We start from the raw sequence: 22,039 nt of genomic DNA on the forward strand, positions 1-22,039 counted from the left end.
TAGAGATGGCAGTCAATAAACTATCGAACTTACGCGTATGAAGTCACATTGCTGACGCACATCACTAATAAATCTCCATCACAACAAAACAACAAGAAAAAACACAACAGTAATTTTCCACGTATTAAAAATTTTCTCAGCATATAAATTTCAAAGCTGCTGCTGCTGAGCATCTCATCATGTCGTCCTGGATCACTGGACTGGCAGATAAAGCCGAGAACATATTGAATAAAATTGATCAAAATGCTGCCACAGCATTGCAAACGGACTCTCCATCTGCTGCGATGACCAGCAGCATCTCCAGCACCCAATCTTTGAAGACCACCCTATCGCCAGCAAAGCGTCCGTTTGTTACTAACAGCGCATCCAGTGTTAAAAGCGAAGGCTCTCCAGTCGTGACCAAGGAGTTGCGTACAAAGCTGCCAACGTCAGCGAGTTTCTCCACTTACTCCAATCCAGATACTGTGACCAGTGCAATGGATACTCACGAATTGGCCGCTTTTAAAATAGCTCTTAGCGAGATCACAGCCGAGCGGGATGAATTGCGTCTACGTTTGGAAGCTCTGAATCGTGATAGCGAGAATTTCGCTCTTCAGCAACGAAGCCAAGAGTTGGAAACTCTGTCTAAAACTCTGTCCGATGAACGGGACAAGGCCGTCCACGATCTGAACCAGGCTCAGTCGGCACACATGGCTTATGTTCATTCCATATCCGAACTGGAAACGAATCTGGCTAAATTACAGCAGGAATACATGAACACCGCCCACAAGTTGCAAATGCAAACCAAAGAGACAGAACAACAGCGGATGGAACTCCAGGAATATCGGTCTAAAGCTCAGCGTGCCCTTCAGGTCAAAGATAATCTTATAGCCGAACTAAAGGCCAAACCTCAGGATAGAAATAGCGAACTGGACCCACCCACTACTAGTGAAACACGTTTCTTGGAAATGGAACAAAATGCTCTAAAGCAAGAACTACAGCACAATAACGAGGAATTGCAACGTTTACGTCTTCAATTGGAGGATCAAATCAGCCAGACGAGGCAATACGAGTTCGAATTAAGCACAGCTTGCCAACGCGAAGAATTACTGGCCAAGGAGCTAAGTCAGTCACGCGACTCGAATGTATCACATGAACTAGAACATCGTTTGCTTAGTCAAGAGTTAAACTCATCTATATCAACGCTCAAACAAAAGTTAAGCCAACAAACGGCGGTCACAGCGGAGCGGGAGCAACAGGTGCAACAACTACGCAAGCGCCTAAACGAAGGAGGACATCAGACAAATGTTAAAATTGACTATGAGAGCCGTCTGCAGGCACTAACCGAATCGCTGGTCGAACGTCAAAGTCTGCTCGAACGGGTGACTGGTGAAAGAAATGCCCTGAGGCTCCAGTACGAAAAAATGCATAACCAATTGCAACAGAATGCCCACATGGTAGATATGGAGCACCAAAAGGGCAACACAAATTCACGGAACAATGCTCTACTCTTGAATAGCACAGATGATGGTAACACTTAAAAGCTAGACTTTAAATCGTTAGCTAATCTATATTTTTTATTGCAGTTAAAGCTCAATTTCCGACTCTAATGCATCCCAGTCCATTTGATAACCGAGTGGCACGACGATTTAAACGTGCTCTACGTCAGGCTGATTCCATGGGTATCCGTGTGGGTACATTTTTACGTCGTTATCCCATGATGCGCATCTCTGTAATTCTTTATGTTGCTCTCTTACATCTTTGGGTTATGTTTGTCTTACTATCCACTACGCCCAATTAAATAACTTTAATTTGAGCAAAAGTTTTCTTGATTTTATTTTGCAACCATTTCGTTATATTACTATATTTTACATACATTCAAATATGTATTTTTATCTATTGTATTTTATGTTTATACGTATGTGTATTGTGTATCATCTTTCTAGCTAGATATATAATTTCTAAATTCAATAAACATCAGCTATAAGCTATATGTACAATAAGTTGACAAAAAACAAAAAAAAAGTTAGACATAACAAGATTGAACAAAATTCACACTACTCTAAGGTTAAAGATAGAACAGTTCACAGTTCGTATATTGCAGATAAGTAGAATTCAACTAGAACTAGTTTAGTTTAAGTAGAGTTAATTGTTTTGTATTTTTGGGAAGGCAACCAGAAAGATGCCAAACTAGTTCTAAAAAGTGTTTCACCTTCTTAAAATAGGTTTGGATTTCTGTTTTCTGGTTGGTAAGAAAATATGTCTAGAGCAAGCTCTCGACTATCATGCAATAAGTACCACTGTATAAATTAAAGAATGCTGGGCAATCAATTGTCATAAAGTCAGTGCTGAAGAGGAAGTCATGGATATAGTCATATAGAGAGTGAGGGCTAAGTAAACTTGGCGTTGATAGTACATTTGTTTCTTCACAAATAAAGACTCTTGGGACGGTTGGCGTAAAATAAGCGCTATATGCCCCGCAAACGTTTATATCAGTCATCAGCGTAGTAGCTAACATAGACAGCATCGCCGCCAATGCTAATCAGGCACTGACCCTAAGAACGAGAACGAGTAGAAATTCGATTATTCTTTAGTTCTCACTGGATACTAACAGATAGTTCTTTGGCTTACCTGGTTCTTATGCTGATTATCAAACAATATCAATTCCGTGATGTAAAATGAGACCATGGCATTGCCACCCACTGAAGCTATGTGGGCTCTGACTACAGCTAGTAATTCGGTTATAAAGCCATGAACAAAGCCACTAATACCACCATTCTCGCGTATCGAAGTGCTCTCTCGGATGAAGAAGAAATTCAAATTGCCCAAATACTTCTCAATACGTCCACCGGGTATAAAACTCAATGGCGTCAAATCCACACCAAAACGATCCCGCAGGGGAAACTGAACCAGCATATAAGACAAAAATCAAATCAATGAGAATTATTGAATTAACAACATCATATCTTTCATCGCTTACAAAACGATTACGCGGAATTGGAGCCGCGTTAAGGGACCTGTGTGCTATCGCTGCTGGTGAAAGACCCGGTGTCAGGTTGCCCAAATTGCCCAGCCGTGATGGTGACGTTTTGCGCATTTTAAAAGAACTCATGCCAAATGGTGGTATGGCAGAGCTAGTTGGTGTCGGTGTATCCACCATTTGATCCTCATCGAGAGGGAATATGTAATCTTCTTCTTGTAGCTGACGTTTGCCATTTATCTCCGGTTGCGATTGCGTGGGATGCATTATCAAAGATTGAGGTGGTGGCGCTGTCATGGCGGCTATAGTAGCTACCTCATGGAGGCCATTCTGCTGCTGTTGCGGTTGTTGACGGCGGCGATATTTCATTTTATTGCCATCAGTTAGACCCATAGCCATACCAGTCACTAGTAATTGGATTTGATCCTACAATGAAAATTAGACAATGAAAGTTATGGTTGCTTTGCTCAAGAGGTGATCTCTTTGACATACCGTTTCGGGTAGATCCAAACGAAAACGCAAATCGCATATAGCACAGGGTATCATGGTGCGCAATTTGAAGTAAATTGTCTGCAGTAAGCTGTGTAGGTAAGCCAATAAATGAATTATAAAATTGTCCTAATCTCTTGAGATCCAAGCTCACCGTTGAAAATGTTTTGGAAATCCATTGACACTCTGTCCCACATCGAGGCGCGCACGCCAAACTTGGGTAAACATTTGCAAATTCTTTACCGTATCCATTTCCTGCATTCCAGGTACATTCTGGGTATTAACCACATGAAATCCCTCCGGTGGATAAGGTTCCATTAGCAAGGATATAATCTCTAAGTCTTCTATGTCATCCACTTCCAGGACGCACAACTCTTTATTGCCGCAATTCAAATCGATTTCATTAATTTCCTCCTCATCGGAATCATCTGATTCAGATTGACGACTTTCACCGGATGCATTTTGGCCCGTGGCGGCAGTTCCTGATGCTAAAGCTAAATCGGGATCCATACTTTTCAGCTGATAGATCTCCTGGTTACGTTCAAATGTCTCTTGCAATTTCTTTTGCAACTCATTTAGCTTTTGCTTATCAGTCCACGAATTTCCGGCCACAATTTTGGGTACTTGAGGCACCGGCAATGCTGTTAGAAACAAGGCTGTTCCGGTGGCTATTAAAGCAATCATTCGCTCTCCAATGGCAACTTGTGTACGTAGTCCGAAAATGGCATTCATTCCCTTGGCCTTAAGCTTATTGATCAAAACCCGATGGAGCTCGTATTCAAGAAATGGTAGACCATCGGAAATCTCTTTGGCATTCAATTCGGAACGCAAATCTCTTTTAGCGCGTACCACTTGAGCCTGCATGAAGCAACCGCGTCCGGTGACCTGTAAATACTCGGGTACTTCCAATGTGGCCAATAGGACGTCGGGCACCCGACCCTTGCGACAAACCGCACATTTCTTCATTTTCACATTGAAGGGCACAGAGCTCAAATTGTAGGGTATATGACAAATGACGCAAGTATTGCGAGAGCCATTAAGCAATGGTGGCATTCCATAACGCTTGCCTGTACTCGAGCCGCCAGCTCCACTTGTTGAACCGCTTTCTTTGCTTACACTTGGTTCGCTGCCATTTGCGTCCCGTTCTTCCAGAGAAGTGGACATGCCTCCTGGTGGCAGAGTAGTCGCGGCCTTGGATATTGCAAATATATCGGTTTGTGAAATTGATCTATTGAACACCATGTTGATCACAGCCGCCGTTCCAGTGGCGGATAATACACACACATCATCACTGAATAAAAGAATAAAAAAATCAATCATCTATAATTTGTATTATGGATCATTTTTGCTTACGAAATGGTTGTGGTCTCCGCGTAGCCCAATACCACATTACAACCCAGAGAGCGGGCATGCGAACGTATCTCCATACGCAATTCAGTCCACCAGCTATCACGCACCTCCGGTTCATCGGGATTGGGTACACGTTCAAGTAATTTCACTGAGCGGGCTGCCACAGTTGCACCCAAATGAAGTATGAAGCCTGTAGGATATTTTGTCATGGTCAAGAAGGGGTATTCCAGCATATCTAGCGTATCAGCTGTTGCTCCAGTTTTTGCCACAGGCTGAGATAGACGCATCATGGCTGTGGCAGCTACTAAACGCTCACTGGCCACACAAATTGAATTTCCTGTGAATATTTCAAAATAATTTTTAATACGAATTTACGCGTCTTTGTTTTTCTAACAATGGGCACATATATACATGGATATATTTAAATATATAACTATATATGTAAACAACGAAAGTTTGGAAAGGGAAGTGAGGTTTACGCATGGAATATATGTAAGGAGGTATTTTCTTTCAGTTTAAAGAGTTGACAAATGTTTAAGCGATTTAAAAAGAGCTTGTAAATTTGAAATCCTTGAAAGTATGAGTAAGTTTCTCAATTTTATTAGAAAAGTTCATAAATTAATTCAGCCTTTTTTGTAGATCCTGGTCTAACTTTTTTTGATCACTTGGGATGTAAAATGGATAAAGCATATATTTAAATGAAACAGTGCGATTCACATTAAAACAGAGAAACAAAGAGACAGACAGAGATAGTAGAGAGCTGGGACATTCAGATATAAATTTAGTAAGTAGGCAACAACACATCCTGCTAGGCAAAAATAGATGTAAGAACAGAGAAACACACACAGCACACACCGATCCTTTGAAACAGGACACACACAATTGACATTGAGAGGTGGGCACATCGAGCTACTTACGCTTGCGATGGAATGTAAAGGCAATGCCTATTTGTTGATGAAGTGCAGCAGAGTAGTGAGATAGAGAGAGAACATTAGAAGACATTTTATGGGACATTTGGAGCACAAACACACACACACATACACACACATGGTAAATAGAGGATGACTCCAGACCACTTTTCTTGTTGGCCTATTCTTAATGCTTAGAGCTTATTAGTTACACCCATTTCGCTTCCCCTTTTTTTTTTTTGTAAAAATATATGCTTTTTTGCCTACCTTTGGGAGTAACACTTAAATCCGAATCCGATGAGCGACGACATATTTCCCCCACAGTGGTGGGCACCATAGTTGTGGCCGTCGATGTGGTTGATGTTGAAGCACTATCTGCATTTGTAGTCGCCGATATGCCACTTTTAGATGGGCTGGGAGTGAGCTTAAGGCGACTGGTATTCACCGGTGAAGCAAAACGTTTGGCATTGGGTATTTCTGTGTTGCTGGTCATAGCAGCGACTGGAACAGGTATGGCTGTAGCATCAGTTACTGCAGTTCCTATCGATGGCTGCTGTTGGATTTCAGTGCTGGACCTAAGTTCACGTTGTTGTTGTTGTTGTTGTATGGCAAATGGAGCAAGCAATGATGATTGATTATTGTTATTACTATGGTTAGTACTATTAGAGATATATACAAAATGATCTAAACGTTGTTGTGGTTGGTCAAAGGTATGGCTAACTAGCTCAGCTTTCGTGGGCGTTGATTGAGGTGACGAAGGACAAACACGCAACTCGGGTACAGGAGTTAAGGACTGTGATTTAAATGCTGCCTCCTTCTCTCTGATGGCATCCTCCACTTCTTTTTTCTGACTTTTTATTTCATAACTGGGTAAATCATTCAATTGCAACATTGAAACTGATTGACTAAGTTTTCTATTGCCTTCATTATTATCGGAACAAGTGGGTAATTCTGGCTGAGAGCTGTAATAGGTTTTACGCTCCAAACTTAATACCAAAGAAGGTTTCCTATTGTAAGCAATAATTTCGTTATCCTTACTTGCCCTGGGATACAACATATTTCTTAAGCAATGGGAGAAATTTTTCAATTCTTTCAATATATGATATGGCTTGGATTCGCCTGCCTTCAAGTCCAATTGACTATTCTCGCAGCTTCGGGTTTCACCCGGTTTTATCCAATTGTCTTGCAACTCATCATCAATTGAATTCTGGCTCTTTGGCGCTGCAATTAGAACACCCAACTGCAGAGAATCTTCACTGGAATCGCTTAGATACGTCGAGTCCTCTTCCAATGGACCCAAATCGGGAGCCGAGCGTGTATTTTCTTGATAATCAGCCAGCAAGGGGACAGTTAAATGATGGGCACTTGTTGGTCTAACTCCCGTATCATTGCTTATGGATCGCACAATATTTGGTTGAGTACCCTTACGACTTAATGCGAATCGGGATTGGGCTCTGCGGCGTCGTCCACGGGAGCCATTCGAGCTATGACCAGGACTGGGTAGACCACCAAATATGCTGGTCAGCGATTGTGTGGCATTCTCTGGTATTTTGGGTTCTATGCGGCGCAACAATGTGGCATATTTCTCGCTAAACAAATTCTTCGACGATAGAGTCAAACGTCTCATGCGATGCCTTAATTTCTTTTCACGTCGCGAACGTTCACCTCGCTCATCCTCTTGTTGGATAAGATTCTGCATAATTTCCGCATCTTCGGTATCCGAGCTAGCGCTCTCCAAATAGAACATCGATGTCGCACTTGGCTTTTGAGGTTTGTATATATTCAGGCGACATGGAGTCATCAAACTTGAGCTGCTTGCCCCTGAACAGTTGAGAAAATCTAGGTACTTTTGGGCAAGTCTATGTGATAATATTTTTTTGGGGAATTGTGAGTAGGCGTAAGGATAAGGAGTAGATATGAGAGTAGAAGGTACAAATGGGTTATAACCAGATCCCAACACGATACACGAACACACGACATAAAAAATAATAATAAATTTTTAAAAAAAAAAAAGGTAAAAGAAAAACAACAATATTTGGAGCGTGCAATACAATACGACAAGGAGCCATAATAATAATAAAAATAATAGAGAAGAAATTGAGATGAGAGAGATTAAACGAGAAACATTTTGGTGTGACGAATTGGGGAGAATACCAAGAGAAATAGACGCTTTAAAATCTTATATATCACATTTCATTTAGTCTGTTTGGTTTTGATTCTACTACTGTAACTATCAGAGAAGTTCCAGATATATGTATGTATATTATATTATATAACTTGTACATGTACAGGAAATGCAAGCTATATACATAACTGACACTTGACAATTGGGAATAAAATGATTCCACAGTTACGTAATATTTGCATTTCATGATATATACAAATATCAACCTGAGAATACTATATTAAAGAATCTGACTCTGACTACTCACTCTTCAATTAGCGCCACATCAGCACTATTTGGCTGGCTGCTGCTGGTGTCTTTGATGAGTGTGACGGCTGTGCCAACTCCTCGAGCCACTACACCCACATCACCCTCTAGATCAAAACATTGGGTATAGCCAATCACTGCATTCGCACCCAAATTAATGGCCTTTAGACCCATTTTCCTTTGTACTTGTCCTGAAAGCTTAAGAAAGACCACCTGTCGGGCCTCGTTGGAAGCACGGGGAGTGCGTATTTTATCAATCCATTGATATTCTGGGTCATCATTGACCACCAGTTCTTCAACAAAACCATGAATCACCTGGGCACGATAACCAAATGGCACACATTGGGCTGAAAATTACAAAAATATTAGTCTAAATCAAGAAACAGGAATTATAGTACTCACAGTGGAAGAAGGGAATACCGCAAGAGCTTTGCCTAAACTTGTTGACATCCGAAAATAGATCCACTTTAACTATTACATTAATTTCGCCGCGTATGCCATGCATTGTATCGAAAACTGGAATCCATCCTGACAGCACAGAGCCTTTGCCATGGCCAGCTTGACTAGAACTCTCCAGACACAGGGGATTCAGACTGATATTTACCTTGCCAATTGCATCGTTAGCTGAATAGGTATCATAATCCATCAAACGAATTTGAAGTGGTTCATCCTGTAACTCGGCGTCATCCACCTCAAAACGAAACCTGCAACATAAAAAAAAAATTAAGATTCAACGAGATCTTTAGCCATATAAATGTATTTTTACCAGTCTGTATTCCAAGTGGGATTCAAGCTCTTGCGGAAGACATCTGTCTTGTGGGTTACGGAGGCCAATTTGATTTCCACAAAAGCATCTGTTGTCTCACTGCTCTTGTCCATCACAGGCAAATTCCGTGCCGCCTTTATCTTTACACCCACCTTGCCAGGCATCTTGTACCAGTCGTAGTCGTCGTCTACGTCTCCTTTTCAACAAATTTCTACACAAACCACTTTCCACTTACACGCTAATCTATTTTAATTTTAACTTATATTTTTCCTTCCATTTTACTAGTCCTACAGCCCTTTGAACTGGCTTATAAACAACCCATTGAACTGGCTTATGAACTAGTTCGCTGCAGAAAATATTTATATGTACCTCTACATATATAATATATGTATATTATATTTTAAACATGCAGTCCTCGGTAGATGAGTTGTCTAAGTGGCCCAGTCATTTAGTCAACTGAACACAGAGGATCCGGGTTCAAATCCCAGGATGTTTTCGTTTAAGCCGTAGGCCGTAGTTCCCAGTGCTTGTAAAATATAGTTAGGTTTATAGTTTACAACTAAAACTTACACTTTAATAATAAAAATAATATTTTAAACATATTTTTAAGGTAATATAAACTTATATATATGATAATAAATAATTATATTGCGTTAGGAACCCGCGAAGTTTCAACTTAAAACTTTCAAGAAATAGAATGAAAATTTGTATGAATATAAGTTGCTGCTGTATCGTTATGAATTATTAATTATCATTTTCTATAGGAACATAAGCGGCATTTTCTGTAAATCTAAATGCTTTGCTAAGTTTAAAGTTACATAAATAATATTCAATTTAATTTCAAGAAATAATAATAATGAGCAAAAGTTTGAACACCGTTTGTAGCCCTGGTTGCAAACACCGCGAATGCGATTGGCCCGGGTTGGCAGCGCCGGCAAAAATCGATAGCCGCCATATTTTTTCACTCCTCCAAACCAAACGCGTTTCTTTAGAAAATGTTTTGATAAATACAAAAAAAGTTAGTGAAAATTAAGAATATAAAGTGTGTTTACAGTTGCATACACTTATTGTGAAAGAGAAGAAATAAAAGAATCGCATTTTGCATGCCATAAAACGTTTACAAGTAAATCAAACTCCATCAAAGACTCCGGCAAATTTTTCGTTCTGCGTGCTGTGTCTGTGTCCGCTGTGAGTGTGTGTGTGTGTGTGTTTGCGTGTTGGTGCATTCCGTGTGTGAGTGTGTGTGTGCCTGTGTGGTGGGTGTCCCAGTGTAAGAAATTATAAGAGAGCAGCCTTTGGGTAAAACATGGAAGGAGCTGTCCAAGTATCAGCACCATCAATTGGCGGTGGACCACGTGGCGGAGGCGGCGGCTATAGAGGACGCGGCGGTGGTCCGCCATTGAGGGGTGGCTTCGAGCGTGGACGTGGGCGTGGAGGTCGGGGACATTTTATGGGCGGCATGCGGGGTGGCATGGGAGGCGGTGGACCACCAATGCAGGGCATGATGCAAGGACCACCGCGAGGTATGCGTCCCAGAGGAGGATTAGGCTATCAGGGTCGCGGTGGTGGTGGCGGTGGAGGTTTCCAGCCGCGTGGTGGAGCACCCATGGGTATGCGGGGTGGACGCCCGCTTATGTATCAGCAACGTAAGTAATGGATTTATCTTTAGAAGGTTCATAAGGATTGTAAATTTGAATTCGTTTGAAAGCAGCTCCAAAGCAGCATACTGGAGCTGATAACAATAAGACTGTATCGCCAGTGCCCACCACTGCATCGACAAATGCTGTCGAAGGCCAGACCCAAGAGACAGCTGGCGATGAGAACACAGACGGAGCTAATGGTACTGCTCCTTCAGTGTCCAATGTAGCTTCAGGAAACGGTAGTGGCCCACCGCCTTATATGAGTCGTGGACGTGGTCGTGGGGGTCCATTTAGAGGCCGTGGCTCCTATAATCCTCATCTAAACGGCGGCGGTGGTGGCGGAATGTACAGTGGTCCTCACTCACATCATACCAACTCTCTGGGTGGCGGTGGACGCGGCGCTCCCCGTGGACGCGGTGGCTATAATCAAGGTATGAGTCGGCCACCCATGCATCATAATCCCAATACACAAATTGCACCGGTACCAGCTCTCAAACGTGGCGCTCCTGGTGGTCCCGGCGGCCCCAAACGTGGACGCTACGATGGTGGACCTTACGGACAGCGGCCAGCGATGACTCCCAAATATCATACACAACAGCAACACATGGGAGGACCGCCACAGACGGCATACGGCTCACCGCCGGCTCAGAGGTAAGATTTTGAAATAATGCACTGTATTCTACAACAAAATGATATAATCCCCAATCAACAGCCATCATAGCTACCAGTCGCATGACCAGACACCGCAGCAAGTAGATCCCTATGCCCAGAGCGGTTACTCCTCAACGGCAGCACAACAGGGCTACAATGGCTACAGCCAGAGTGGTTCCGGCGGCGGTGGCTACGCTCAGCAAGCAAATGCTGCCCCTGCTGCTAGTGCAAGTTATGCCACACATGCGGCCAGTGAATACGATCAGAGCCAGTATCAGGGCTACAAGTGGGTTTGCTTGTCTTCCTAAAAGTTCCCGAATTGATTGTTACTTTTGCTTTTTATGCAGCTCCACGGGATATGCAACCCAACAGCAAGATACTCGTTATCAGTCTTATGGTCAGGATTATAACCAACAGTACGGCTCCACAGCTGTGGACTATAATGCCACTGGCCAGGCAGACTACAGTCAGCATGGGCAGCAAAGCGCTGCCGCTTATGATGAAAGAGCCTATGCAGGCTATGGTAAGCGAATGAAGAGGGGGGAGTGCCAGCTTAATAAAATTCGTATAGCCCTTCAAAATAAGAAATACGAAACGACTATTAGGATAAAAAAACACAAAATTCACTCTAAGAAAAGATAAAGGCATACGAATAGTATAAATGCTGAAAAGCAAACCATATTGAGAATACAGTGGAAAACTAAATTTTGAAATTAATCTCATTCTTACCACTTTTTTCTTTTTAGATTCGCAATCATATTCACAGAGTTATTCAAATGCAGCTGCTTACTATTAGGACTACAACCACCACCACTACCATCCTATCTCTCCTTACCCTTAAATCCCCCTCCAACCCTAAACTGGTAAATTAAACGCTGTGCGTATTCCGAAACTAAGCAAAACAAACAAAAAATTAAAAGTTAATGCCAAGTTAAGTAACCAAATCAAGGAGTTAGGGCAAATCATAAAGTTTTATGAAGAGACAAAGCTACACAACAACAAACTCACACACTCAAACACACGCACCTACACTTACACACAACAACAAAAACAAAAAAAAAAACAAAAAAATAGTCATAAGCCAGAAAAGTTCTCTTTTTCCTAGTTAATAAGTATGCGTCTTTACATCTCTGAAACTTACATATATATAAATTTATATATATCTAAACATCTATAGTAAACAAAAATAATTTCTAATATTTTTTGTGTTTGTTCGCCTACCACCTTACAATTACTCCAATTTCAACAACCTGCTTCCCATTTTGTGTAATGTTTTTTGACAGATGGAGTTTGCCTTGTACTCCAGCGCCTAAATTAATGATCTGTAATTCAATTATTTTGCCTTTAATTTTTTTTATATTATAAAATTATCATGGAACTGTGACCAAAGTATGCTTGAAATCATATTTCTAATGAACTTATCTTACATCTATATAGATTAATATCTATCAATCGCGTCAACTCATGACAAAATTGTATAAACTTTAGTTTTTAAGGTTTAAAAAAACAAACGAAACAATAACCACAAATATTTGAAAAATCTTTTGTTATTTTTTCAACTCGGTCTAATATCCCAAAAAAAAAAAACAAAAAAAGCAAATAAACGAAGAAGAAGAACTATCATTTTCCTAATTTGACGATAAACATTACCAAATTTGTTTGTTAAATCTAAATCTGTAACTATTATAATCTGGAAAAAAAAACCACAAAACAACAAAAAGAAATACACAAAATATATTAGCAAAAATAAAAAAAAAATAAATAAAAAAGATGCAACAAAAAAAGTCAATAAAATAATGTTCAAACATGTGTGTAATGCATTAAACTTATTTAAACGTAATAACTATTATTTAATATTATTATTATTTTTTCAAAAATATTTTGTTGAAACAAATGCAAACAAGAAAACAAACGATGAAATGAAAAAGCTTAAGAGTACAAAGGCAACTTATGAACAAATAATCACAGTGATAAACAAATATGACAATACAGTGCCAAAGAGAACGAAAAGAAGACAAATTGAAAGAGTACAATATAAACTTAAAAACATATTAGACAAAAAAAAAACAAACAAAAGTTAAAAAAAAAACACACTTTGAACATATTTTTGGTAAGTTAAGTGACAAAAAATGTCATGTTGGTTAAAATTTTTCAACGATTGAACTAATAAACTAAATAAAATGGAAAATTCAAGAAAAATGGAAAACATAAATAACAATTTCCAAAATTATTACACTTAATTTCTGAGTTTTCCATTAAAAAAGAAAATACGGCCTATTGCCGTATTTAATATTTTAAATTGTAGAATTTTAGTTGTTTTTTTTTCACAGGAATCAAACAGAAAATCGAAAACAAATAAAAACAAAATATATAATAATTAAAACAAATTAAAAAGATTAAAGAGGAAAACGTAAAAAATTTTCAAAAGGAGTATGAAATGGTGGTAATCAAAAATAGAAAAAAAACCTAAAAATTAAAAAAAAAAAAAAATTTAAAACCAACAATGAAAATATAAAATATTTTATTTTAAATGTTGCATTTTTATGTTATTTATATTTTTGTTACAAATATCTATGTTTTATTTGTTTTATATAACACCAAAAAAGAAAAAGAACAAAATACAATAATTTATGATAGCCTTTTAAAGGCTCAAGTGATATATGCCTATACAATATTCATATAATGACTGAAAAAAGACTGAACCAAAAATCTACATATATGCGATGATTACAACAATTCAAGTATTAAATATATATAGAAATGACTATATAGTATCAAATATCGAAAAAAAATATTAAGCATATAAATTGATGTTTAAGGAAATACAACAAGAAACGAAAAAACAAATCACACGTCAACTCTGTGTTAAAAAAGTTAAATAAATTTCATTTATAAAATTTACTAACATTTTGAACACCAATTGGTCAGTTAGTCTCCAAAATGAAATATCTGATCAAGTCAAACTGATATATTCAGAAACTGCAAAGAACTAAAAAAATAACGCGTTCGCGTTGGCTCAAATATTATTACTTAAAAAGAAAAGTATAAGAATAAAATTCAAAACCCAGCTAGCAACAACAACAACAAAAGAATGAAAAGACTTAAACAAATTCTGTTAATGATTTAATTTTATTTTTATAAACTTTATATGCTTTTTTGGCATCTTGTAAATAGCAAAATTTACACAAACAAAACAAAATAACAAAAATAATGTGTTTTTTTATAATTTTCTGTGAAATAATAATTTATTTAGTTTGTTCTATTATTTGTTGAATTTATCATTTATTTCATAATAATAAAATTAGAAGACAAAAAAAATACGATAAAAATAAAGTATTTTTCTCCATATATAAAACTAAATTATGCAATCATTCCTTTTCAGCAAACAAGAAATTGAAATAAACCTGAATAAATCATTAACTAAATACAGAAGGGATCCAGAGTACAAATAAGTGGATGAATACAGCTTTCAAAATGTTTTGTAAGAGTTCAAATACAAAACTTCAATACTTCAAAACGCAACAAGTCGAAAATTGTTTGCATTCGCTTTAATATCCTTTTAAAAAAGAAAAATCAAATATTCTATAAAAAATGAAAACGAAATTTGAAAATTGTGACTTTAGTATACACACGGCACTAAAAATATAGTAAATGAAACAAAGACAATAAATAAATGGTACAACTTTCAATTTTCATATAAAACCCTTTTTTTATAATCTGAAATATGAAAATTATTGTTTAGAACCAAGGTTTTAATATAAAACTCGATTTGTATACTGTAACTGTATTTATGATTATTGAATTTAAACTTCCGACTTTTGTTCCTTGTGATTCTTTTGTTAGTATAGTAGTTAGCCCAGCGGGAAATAAGGTAAATTTCCTTAATCCAAACCAATTTTCAAATTCTTTATTCCATTTTTGTATATTTAAAACTAGTAAATATATGGCAAAATTAAAGTTTAATCTGGAAATTCAGCTAAATCCATTACTAAATTAATAGAATATCAAGTTTGTATATATTTTACTGCTCACTTAAGACCGAAAATTAAACCGTTAACGACGTAATTACTTAAAAAGATTGTAGACCTTTAAATGTAGTCAAGGTTTTAAAATATAGTAAAATAATTAGCTATTTTCCATTACCGACATTCTCTTTCCATTGCAAAGTTAGAAATGTTGTAGGCAATTGTTCTTTTATTTCAAATAAAAATACACAATCAATGAAAATTTTAAGAACGAAACATTTTCTGAGTAGTTTAATTTAAGTGCTTCATGCTAGGGAATTTTTATGTATGTGTTATGTGCTGTCCATTTAAAGTTAATAATATTATTTATTATAAATATATAATTCACATCGAAATATATAAATCAAAAAGAGAAAATATGCATACTAAATAAAATCAACTTCTACAGAACGTTTTCGGGGGTCTTCGAGTATACATTATATGTACAAATATAAGAAATTTACTATTATTTTTTGTTTTTCTAGAGGACTTCCATTGAGATTTTTTTTTTATTTTTTTTTTTTTGGATATAATACGTTTTTTTAAGGACGCCAATTGAATTGTGCTGTGTACTTCATATTCTCTTTTCCATTGATGTTACTTTAAACAGTTAAACAGAAAAACCTTGTTGCCGTTTTGGTTCGAGTCAAGATTAGATCGTCCTAAGGAGTCGTCAACGGAAAAAGTTTCTAAAGTTCATTCGGAGTTGATGGTTCCTAACGACGTTTGCCGAAACGCAAAAAGACATGATCGACATCTGTGCGTTTGTTGTAGTTCTTTAATAGATCATCAGAGTTGGCCACCAGAGCTAAAAGCAAATTGAAGTGTTTTTATGCTCATTAATAAGCATAAATCCAATTTCTTACCAGATGCCTCATTATTGATGTATGACTTAAGAGCCGATGTCAATTGATCCGAATTTTCCAAAGCCATGCAGACCTTCTTGATGTGTACGGGCATTTCCTCAACAATACCTGCCTGGCAGAGAGGTGTAGCCTGGGTGGCTGCCTGACACGAAGAGGGCACAAGCAGAAGGACAATGCAGGCAAAGCACGAAACAACAAAGAACTGCACAAACGACGACATGGCTGAAGGGTAAACGGAGTCAAGAAATATGATAGACATCGTTAACTGACGTTTGAGACGTTTGGCATCAAGCATATTCAATTATGGCTTAGGACAGAGAACAGAATAAACTCCTCCCTAAAGGATTTCGCACAACTAAATGCAAATGATCTTAGTGCCACTTCCCCCTCCGCACAGAGCTATCTACCTTATTGTATTCTTATTGCCATGACAATGTTGAATTATATTCACTCTTAAATCTCTGCTAATGCCTCGCTCATTTCTTGCTCGCAGAGTTTTTCAAATACATTTTACGCGACAGACAATCTATTTTCATTAAATGAAATAAGTCAAATGATGATGATAATGGCCTGAGGCCCTAAGCTGCTGCAGTTGTTTTGCATATGGTTGTGTGCGTAATTCAAAATGTGTACATACATGTTTGTGTGCTTGTTTGTATTTTTAGTACACATATGCGCTAAGTATCTACGTGTTGCTAGTGCATCCATTTGGCTTAAAAACGACACACAAACATTCTTGGAAGACATGATGAACTGAACTATGATTTCCTCTTGTCCTTGCTGGCACGTTCAAAGGATCTGCCCAAAAGGAACTCAACTAATGTAAGTGCGTTAGATGTGTTTAGTATACTTGCTTCTAAATTTAATGGTAATTTATTTGATGACATTTGCATATCTCCCGTCAACAAATTTTCACCTTTTGAAATTAAAACACTCTTTCTTAAAAATTTTTGCAATTTAAAGGATTTCTAAAATGTTTTGTTTTGTTATATATTAACCAAATTTCATAAGTTTCTAAACACATATTCTACTTTTTTTTTGGATTTATCCCATTGGGTCTGAAACAAATTAATTTTTTCCCCTTTTTCAAGAAACCGTATTAAAAACAATTTAAGAGTATGTACCTATATATAGAAAAAGAAACACTCTATTCTCAAAATACTAATATATTTAGTAATAAACTAAATTGGTAAATATTATTGATCTAACATATATCAATTTTAAAATGGATAATGTGTCTTGAAAATTATATCCTAATAAAATTTATGTACTATCAATTACAAATCTGATAACTTTGGCTTTTTTAATATTATAATATTCAAAAATATTTCTAAATATGTAAAATAGTTATAATTATGTTAGCAAGATGTTGAAATAACGAATAATTAATATTTTAAAGTTATCCGGCAACTATAGTATTTTAAAGTATTAGTTTCAAATTTCAAACTTAACTTGCCTATTATTTTTAAGTCCACAATTCTCATTCTAAACTTTGGGCCTAAGATTCTTGCAGCAATACATACCTTTAATGGGGTTTGAATATATTTGCTCGATCCCGAAAGATTAAAAGAATTTATATATAGTATTCAAGTTACAACACTTTTGAAGCACTGACTGTAACTTGTTGAACGCAAGCACTCGAATGATGTCCTCTAACGACAGGACATCAGCTTTTATTCACTTCCGTTGTGGACGCGCACAGACAAATGGCAAGCTTCTGATTGGTCGTTGAACACACATACACTCACAAATGTGGACAAATAAAATAGACACATGTTGCACAGCATGGCAAGAAGATGCTATGAGCTCTTGGCTTTTTTTGTGGGCGTGCTCAAATATATAGCTCATACGCCATGGATACCAACCAAAACAAAAACGTGTGCGTGTGTGTACCGAGTACTTTGCCCAAAGAACTTTGAGACAAAGGCACACAACACACACACAAATACACAAATATACGGGACTCCAGCATGCACAATATGTTTATCTATTATATAAGTTGATCAACTACCTACCTACGCATCATTTCCGATAATTATGTTGTAAAAAGTTCAGTAGCAGTTTTTTCTTTTATTAGGTAGTTAATAATTATTAATGCCTGCACTTAATTCCCATTAGATGGCAAGCATGTGAGCTTATTCGTTTTCTCTTTAAGGATTCCTTTAAACATTGACATTCCTAAGAACTGAAAAATTTGTATTCAAAACTATAAATTCGAGCTTTATTGGTTTATTCGAAATGTCATCCGAAGACCACATTTTGCCAACTATTATGGATATGTTATGAACAATTTTGTAATAAAACCACATCTTTAAAATTTCCTTCTTAAAAATTTAGTTTCTGACGACTTTACTAAACCGTCTAGCTGTCACCAGGTTTCCATTACTTTTTCACTCCCACCTTTGTCAGCTTAAAAACGAGAAAGTGCAATTGCTGCTCCAACTAATCTTCAGCTTACGCTGCTTTCGGGAATTGAAACATTGAATTAATTTCAAGTAGCGCGTGTTTAGCATGCAAAGTAGAGTATGTACATATGTATGGATAGATATTTTTGAGACAACATTGCCAAGATGGAGCAGCCTTGGCCCCATTCACTACAAGAGCTAGTCCATCAAATTTGGATGGACTTTATGCAGTCTGGATTGAAGTCAAAGACGTTATGCACTTAGTGGGAAACGAACTTTTGTGTCTATCATTTTGTTTCTTAATTAGGTTAGATGCTCTTTGATGTATGGGGACCACAAAATAAAGCAGCATATGGGATTGACAGAGTGGGCTTCACTCCCAATATGTAAGTACATTTCGTGTTTTGGGGGAGTGGGCATATATGCGCCATTGACTGAACAAATTCCACAACGCAACAATGTCACGCAAAATTTGCACAAAATTTGAATAAACTGATTGGGTTTTTAGCACTAGTCCGCTAGTCGCTATAGGACAAGTGAGGGCAAGGGCATATTCTACATACATTTATATACATAGTTTGTCATATGGGCTGTGGGATTCGATTAATATTTTAATTATGCCCAACTGATTGAACACCTTTATTTTTTGATTTACGTTTTATTTGAAATTTTATTTTTTTTTTTTTTGTTTTTTCTCATCTTCCAAGGACAAAAACTAAAACTAAAGGATATAAATTTTAAATGCTCAATTCGATATAATTCTCAATCTAATAGCTTGGCAACAATGGGATCTGGAGCAGACATTGCATAGCCCAAATGTTGCAGAGCCCGACGAATCTCTGTGAAGACAGTCGCATCATCAATTGTGGCTGGCAGGATGACCTTTTCATTGCGTGCGAAATCAGCCATGGCCTTGCGCATGGTCTTACCGGAGCGAGTACGTGGCAAATTGTTCACCGAGGTTATCAAACGGAAGGCAGCAATGGGACCCACAACATCACGTATTAGTTTAATAATTTCTGTTGATAGTTTTGCATCGGTTTTCTTACAATTCTCCACCGGTATATACAGACAAAGTGGCACTTGACCCTTGGTGGCTTCGGGAACACCAAATACAGCCACATCAACGACATCAGGATGACGGAGGACAGCATCTTCGAGACTTGAGGTAGATAATCGATGACCAGCCACATTGATGACATCATCATCACGAGCGGTTACAAATACATAGCCAAGTTCGTCCTTATACCCAGCATCCATGGTATCATAGTGACCCTAAAACAAATTCCAAACCAATCGAATTATTATGAATACAATTAAAGTTCTCAGAAATCTATATCATTTCTATTACCGGAAACCTTTGAAAGTACAACTTGCGAAAGAGTTCATCGTTCTTATAGAGAGTAGCCATATTTCCGGGTGGCAAAGGCAATTTCAAAGCTATTCGACCCAGTTCCATGGTTTGCGCTTCGGTGCCATCGGGCTTTAAAATTCTTACTACAGTAAATATACACATTAGTTAAAAGAAATCAACTTTACCAGCTAACTTACTGTCATAACCCATTAATGGCAAGCCAGTGGAATAGGTAGGCGGACGAAGATTCTGTTGGAAGCCCAAACAGGTGGCTGTCACTGCTGAGCCTGTTTCCGTTTGCCACCAATGATTTAATACAGGTACCTTGAACGTTTTTTCTATCCACATTTTGGTCTCATAATCACAATGCTCCCCAGCTATGAAAATGGCTCTCAAGGACTTCATACTATACTGGCGACCATAACTGATCTCTGGGTCAGCACGACGTATAACACGAAAAGATGTGGGCACCGAAAATATGGAGCATACCTTGTACTGATCGATGATTCTATCAAAAATAGCGTTTAGAATAGAACTCACTTAAAGCGTCATAATTACTCACCTGAAATATTGTCCTGGATCTGGTGTACGATCGGGCTTACCCTCATACATCACACTAGTGGCACCAAGGCATAGAGGACCATAGCATATGTATGAATGACCCACCACCCAGCCCATATCGGATGCCGCCCACCAGGTATCGCCCGGCTGGATGCCATAGATATGCCGCAAAGTGTACATTAGAGCCACCAAATGACCACCAATCGTACGAAGAACTCCCTTGGGTTTGTCTGTGGTACCCGATGTATAGAGGATGTACAATGGATCATTGGCTTCGATGGGCACACACGCGATTGTCTGCCTGGGACTTGCCATGGCCAGCACATTGGACCAATTGACATCGGTTTCATCATTCAATATATTTTGAGATATCTGATCACGTATAAAAATTATATTCTTTTGCGGTGGCTTCCAACGTGACATTTGTATGGCTGAATGAAGAATATCCAGATAGGGCACCACTTTGCCTGGCTCGACACCCACATTGGAGGCAATTACCAATTTTGGTTCGACATGCTCAATCCTTGAGCATAATTCTCGTGCCGCAAAGCCACCAAAGACAACCGAATGAATGGCACCCAGTCGGACTATGGCCAACATGGCAATTATGGTCTCGGGTATTAATGGCATATAGATCACAACTCGATCACCTTTGACCACTCCCAGCTTGGCCAATCCGCCGGCCAGTAAAACAATTTCATCGTACAGTTCTTGATAGGTGACTTCTCTCACTGTTCCTGTCAGCGGACTATCATGAATAAGGGCCACTTTAGAGCCACGACCAGCCAGGATATGCCTATCGATGGCATTGTAACAGGCATTTAGATAGCCACCCACATACCATTTGGTAAATGGTGGATTGCTTACATCCAACACCTGCTGCCACGGACGATCCCAGTCTAATAGATGAGCCTGCTCCTCCCAAAATTCCACTGGGTTGTGTATGGATTTACGATAGGCCTCCAAATACAATGGATCATGTTCATCGAAGGGCATTCCACCAATGGATTCTAATCGAAATAAATATTTGATAGTGCGAATTAGTCCAAGCCAAATAGTTGGCTGGCCCGGTCATTGGCCTGAGTCTAAACTAATTAACAAAACTTTAGCGAAGACAAAATTGAAATTCAATTTGTAAATATTCTAAAATGATCCAATAAACGTGCGGTCACTCAACTGAATGATACCTATGTATATACAATTGTCTATATGTATATAGTAAGTGCTATATACATATATATATATATACAGTATCGTGGCGAATCAGACAACGAAAACGCAGACACGCAATAGTCACCCAGACATTATTTCGTCTTTCGATTTTAGTTTCATTTCGAAATTTATATTGACCTTTAACTCAGATGGTAGTGCCATTATATAATCCGATTAAAGTCCTTTATTAGAAACTTTTTCGAAACATTTTTTGTTTTTTGATATCTTGTTCACTTAACTTCCTTGTCACTTACTTCCTTCAAAATGCGCTTTATTCAATGAAACTGATCCAGCACCCAATTCCATATTGAACTTGATTCTAATTCTATATGTACAATTGATTTTTATTGTTATTTTTTAAACTTCTGCGATTCTCCGAGCACACAACCGTCGTTCTGAAGTCGAAACTTTAGAATGGAATCGTGAAAATGTTATATAGCATG

The 22,039-nt window shown here is 37.9% G+C and overlaps 5 protein-coding genes across 9 annotated transcripts; 2 read left to right on the forward strand and 3 right to left on the reverse strand.

Annotated features, from left to right (window-relative positions):
- The first annotated feature begins 62 nt into the window (after nucleotides 1-62).
- LOC6649436 (golgin-84) lies at nucleotides 63-1,987 on the forward strand. Its single transcript, XM_002072384.4, has 2 exons — nucleotides 63-1,509; nucleotides 1,566-1,987. The coding sequence occupies exons 1-2, from the start codon at nucleotides 180-182 to the stop codon at nucleotides 1,778-1,780; spliced, it is 1,545 nt and encodes a 514-aa protein (XP_002072420.1). The 5' UTR covers nucleotides 63-179; the 3' UTR covers nucleotides 1,781-1,987.
- On the reverse strand, nucleotides 1,791-9,212 carry LOC6649437 (C2 domain-containing protein 5). Of its 2 annotated transcripts, none has more exons than XM_002072385.4 (10): nucleotides 8,904-9,212; nucleotides 8,540-8,841; nucleotides 8,139-8,484; nucleotides 5,974-7,565; nucleotides 4,802-5,135; nucleotides 3,603-4,739; nucleotides 3,452-3,539; nucleotides 2,960-3,385; nucleotides 2,611-2,883; nucleotides 1,791-2,534 (listed from the first exon to the last, which is right to left on the reverse strand). In XM_002072385.4, the coding sequence occupies exons 1-10, from the start codon at nucleotides 9,065-9,067 to the stop codon at nucleotides 2,472-2,474; spliced, it is 4,725 nt and encodes a 1,574-aa protein (XP_002072421.1). In that variant the 5' UTR covers nucleotides 9,068-9,212; the 3' UTR covers nucleotides 1,791-2,471. The 2 variants fall into 2 exon arrangements, with proteins under 2 accessions (XP_002072421.1, XP_023035590.1); XM_023179822.2 differs by having other exon boundaries at nucleotides 5,974-6,281; nucleotides 8,904-9,207.
- Nucleotides 9,213-10,113: 901 nt separating this feature from the next.
- Nucleotides 10,114-12,843, forward strand: LOC6649438 (spidroin-1). 4 transcript variants are annotated; one of them, XM_047009311.1, is made up of 6 exons: nucleotides 10,114-10,549; nucleotides 10,612-10,974; nucleotides 11,032-11,194; nucleotides 11,256-11,480; nucleotides 11,542-11,717; nucleotides 11,941-12,843. In XM_047009311.1, the coding sequence occupies exons 1-6, from the start codon at nucleotides 10,210-10,212 to the stop codon at nucleotides 11,988-11,990; spliced, it is 1,317 nt and encodes a 438-aa protein (XP_046865267.1). In that variant the 5' UTR covers nucleotides 10,114-10,209; the 3' UTR covers nucleotides 11,991-12,843. The 4 variants fall into 4 exon arrangements, with proteins under 4 accessions (XP_046865267.1, XP_002072422.1, XP_046865266.1 ...); XM_002072386.4 differs by having other exon boundaries at nucleotides 10,615-10,974; XM_047009310.1 differs by having other exon boundaries at nucleotides 10,612-11,194.
- Nucleotides 12,844-15,686: 2,843 nt separating this feature from the next.
- On the reverse strand, nucleotides 15,687-17,004 carry LOC6649439 (dromyosuppressin). Its single transcript, XM_023179752.2, has 3 exons — nucleotides 16,981-17,004; nucleotides 16,065-16,286; nucleotides 15,687-16,006 (listed from the first exon to the last, which is right to left on the reverse strand). The coding sequence occupies exons 2-3, from the start codon at nucleotides 16,282-16,284 to the stop codon at nucleotides 15,915-15,917; spliced, it is 312 nt and encodes a 103-aa protein (XP_023035520.1). The 5' UTR covers nucleotides 16,285-16,286; nucleotides 16,981-17,004; the 3' UTR covers nucleotides 15,687-15,914.
- Nucleotides 17,005-19,161: 2,157 nt separating this feature from the next.
- LOC6649440 (acyl-CoA synthetase short-chain family member 3, mitochondrial) lies at nucleotides 19,162-21,951 on the reverse strand. The gene is made up of 5 exons (XM_002072388.4): nucleotides 21,851-21,951; nucleotides 20,386-21,394; nucleotides 20,021-20,331; nucleotides 19,821-19,966; nucleotides 19,162-19,744 (listed from the first exon to the last, which is right to left on the reverse strand). The coding sequence occupies exons 1-5, from the start codon at nucleotides 21,900-21,902 to the stop codon at nucleotides 19,232-19,234; spliced, it is 2,031 nt and encodes a 676-aa protein (XP_002072424.1). The 5' UTR covers nucleotides 21,903-21,951; the 3' UTR covers nucleotides 19,162-19,231.
- Between the last annotated feature and the right edge of the window lie 88 nt (nucleotides 21,952-22,039).

This window comes from Drosophila willistoni, chromosome 3R (assembly GCF_018902025.1).
Source record: "Drosophila willistoni isolate 14030-0811.24 chromosome 3R, UCI_dwil_1.1, whole genome shotgun sequence".
NCBI classification, from domain to species: domain Eukaryota; kingdom Metazoa; phylum Arthropoda; class Insecta; order Diptera; family Drosophilidae; genus Drosophila; species Drosophila willistoni.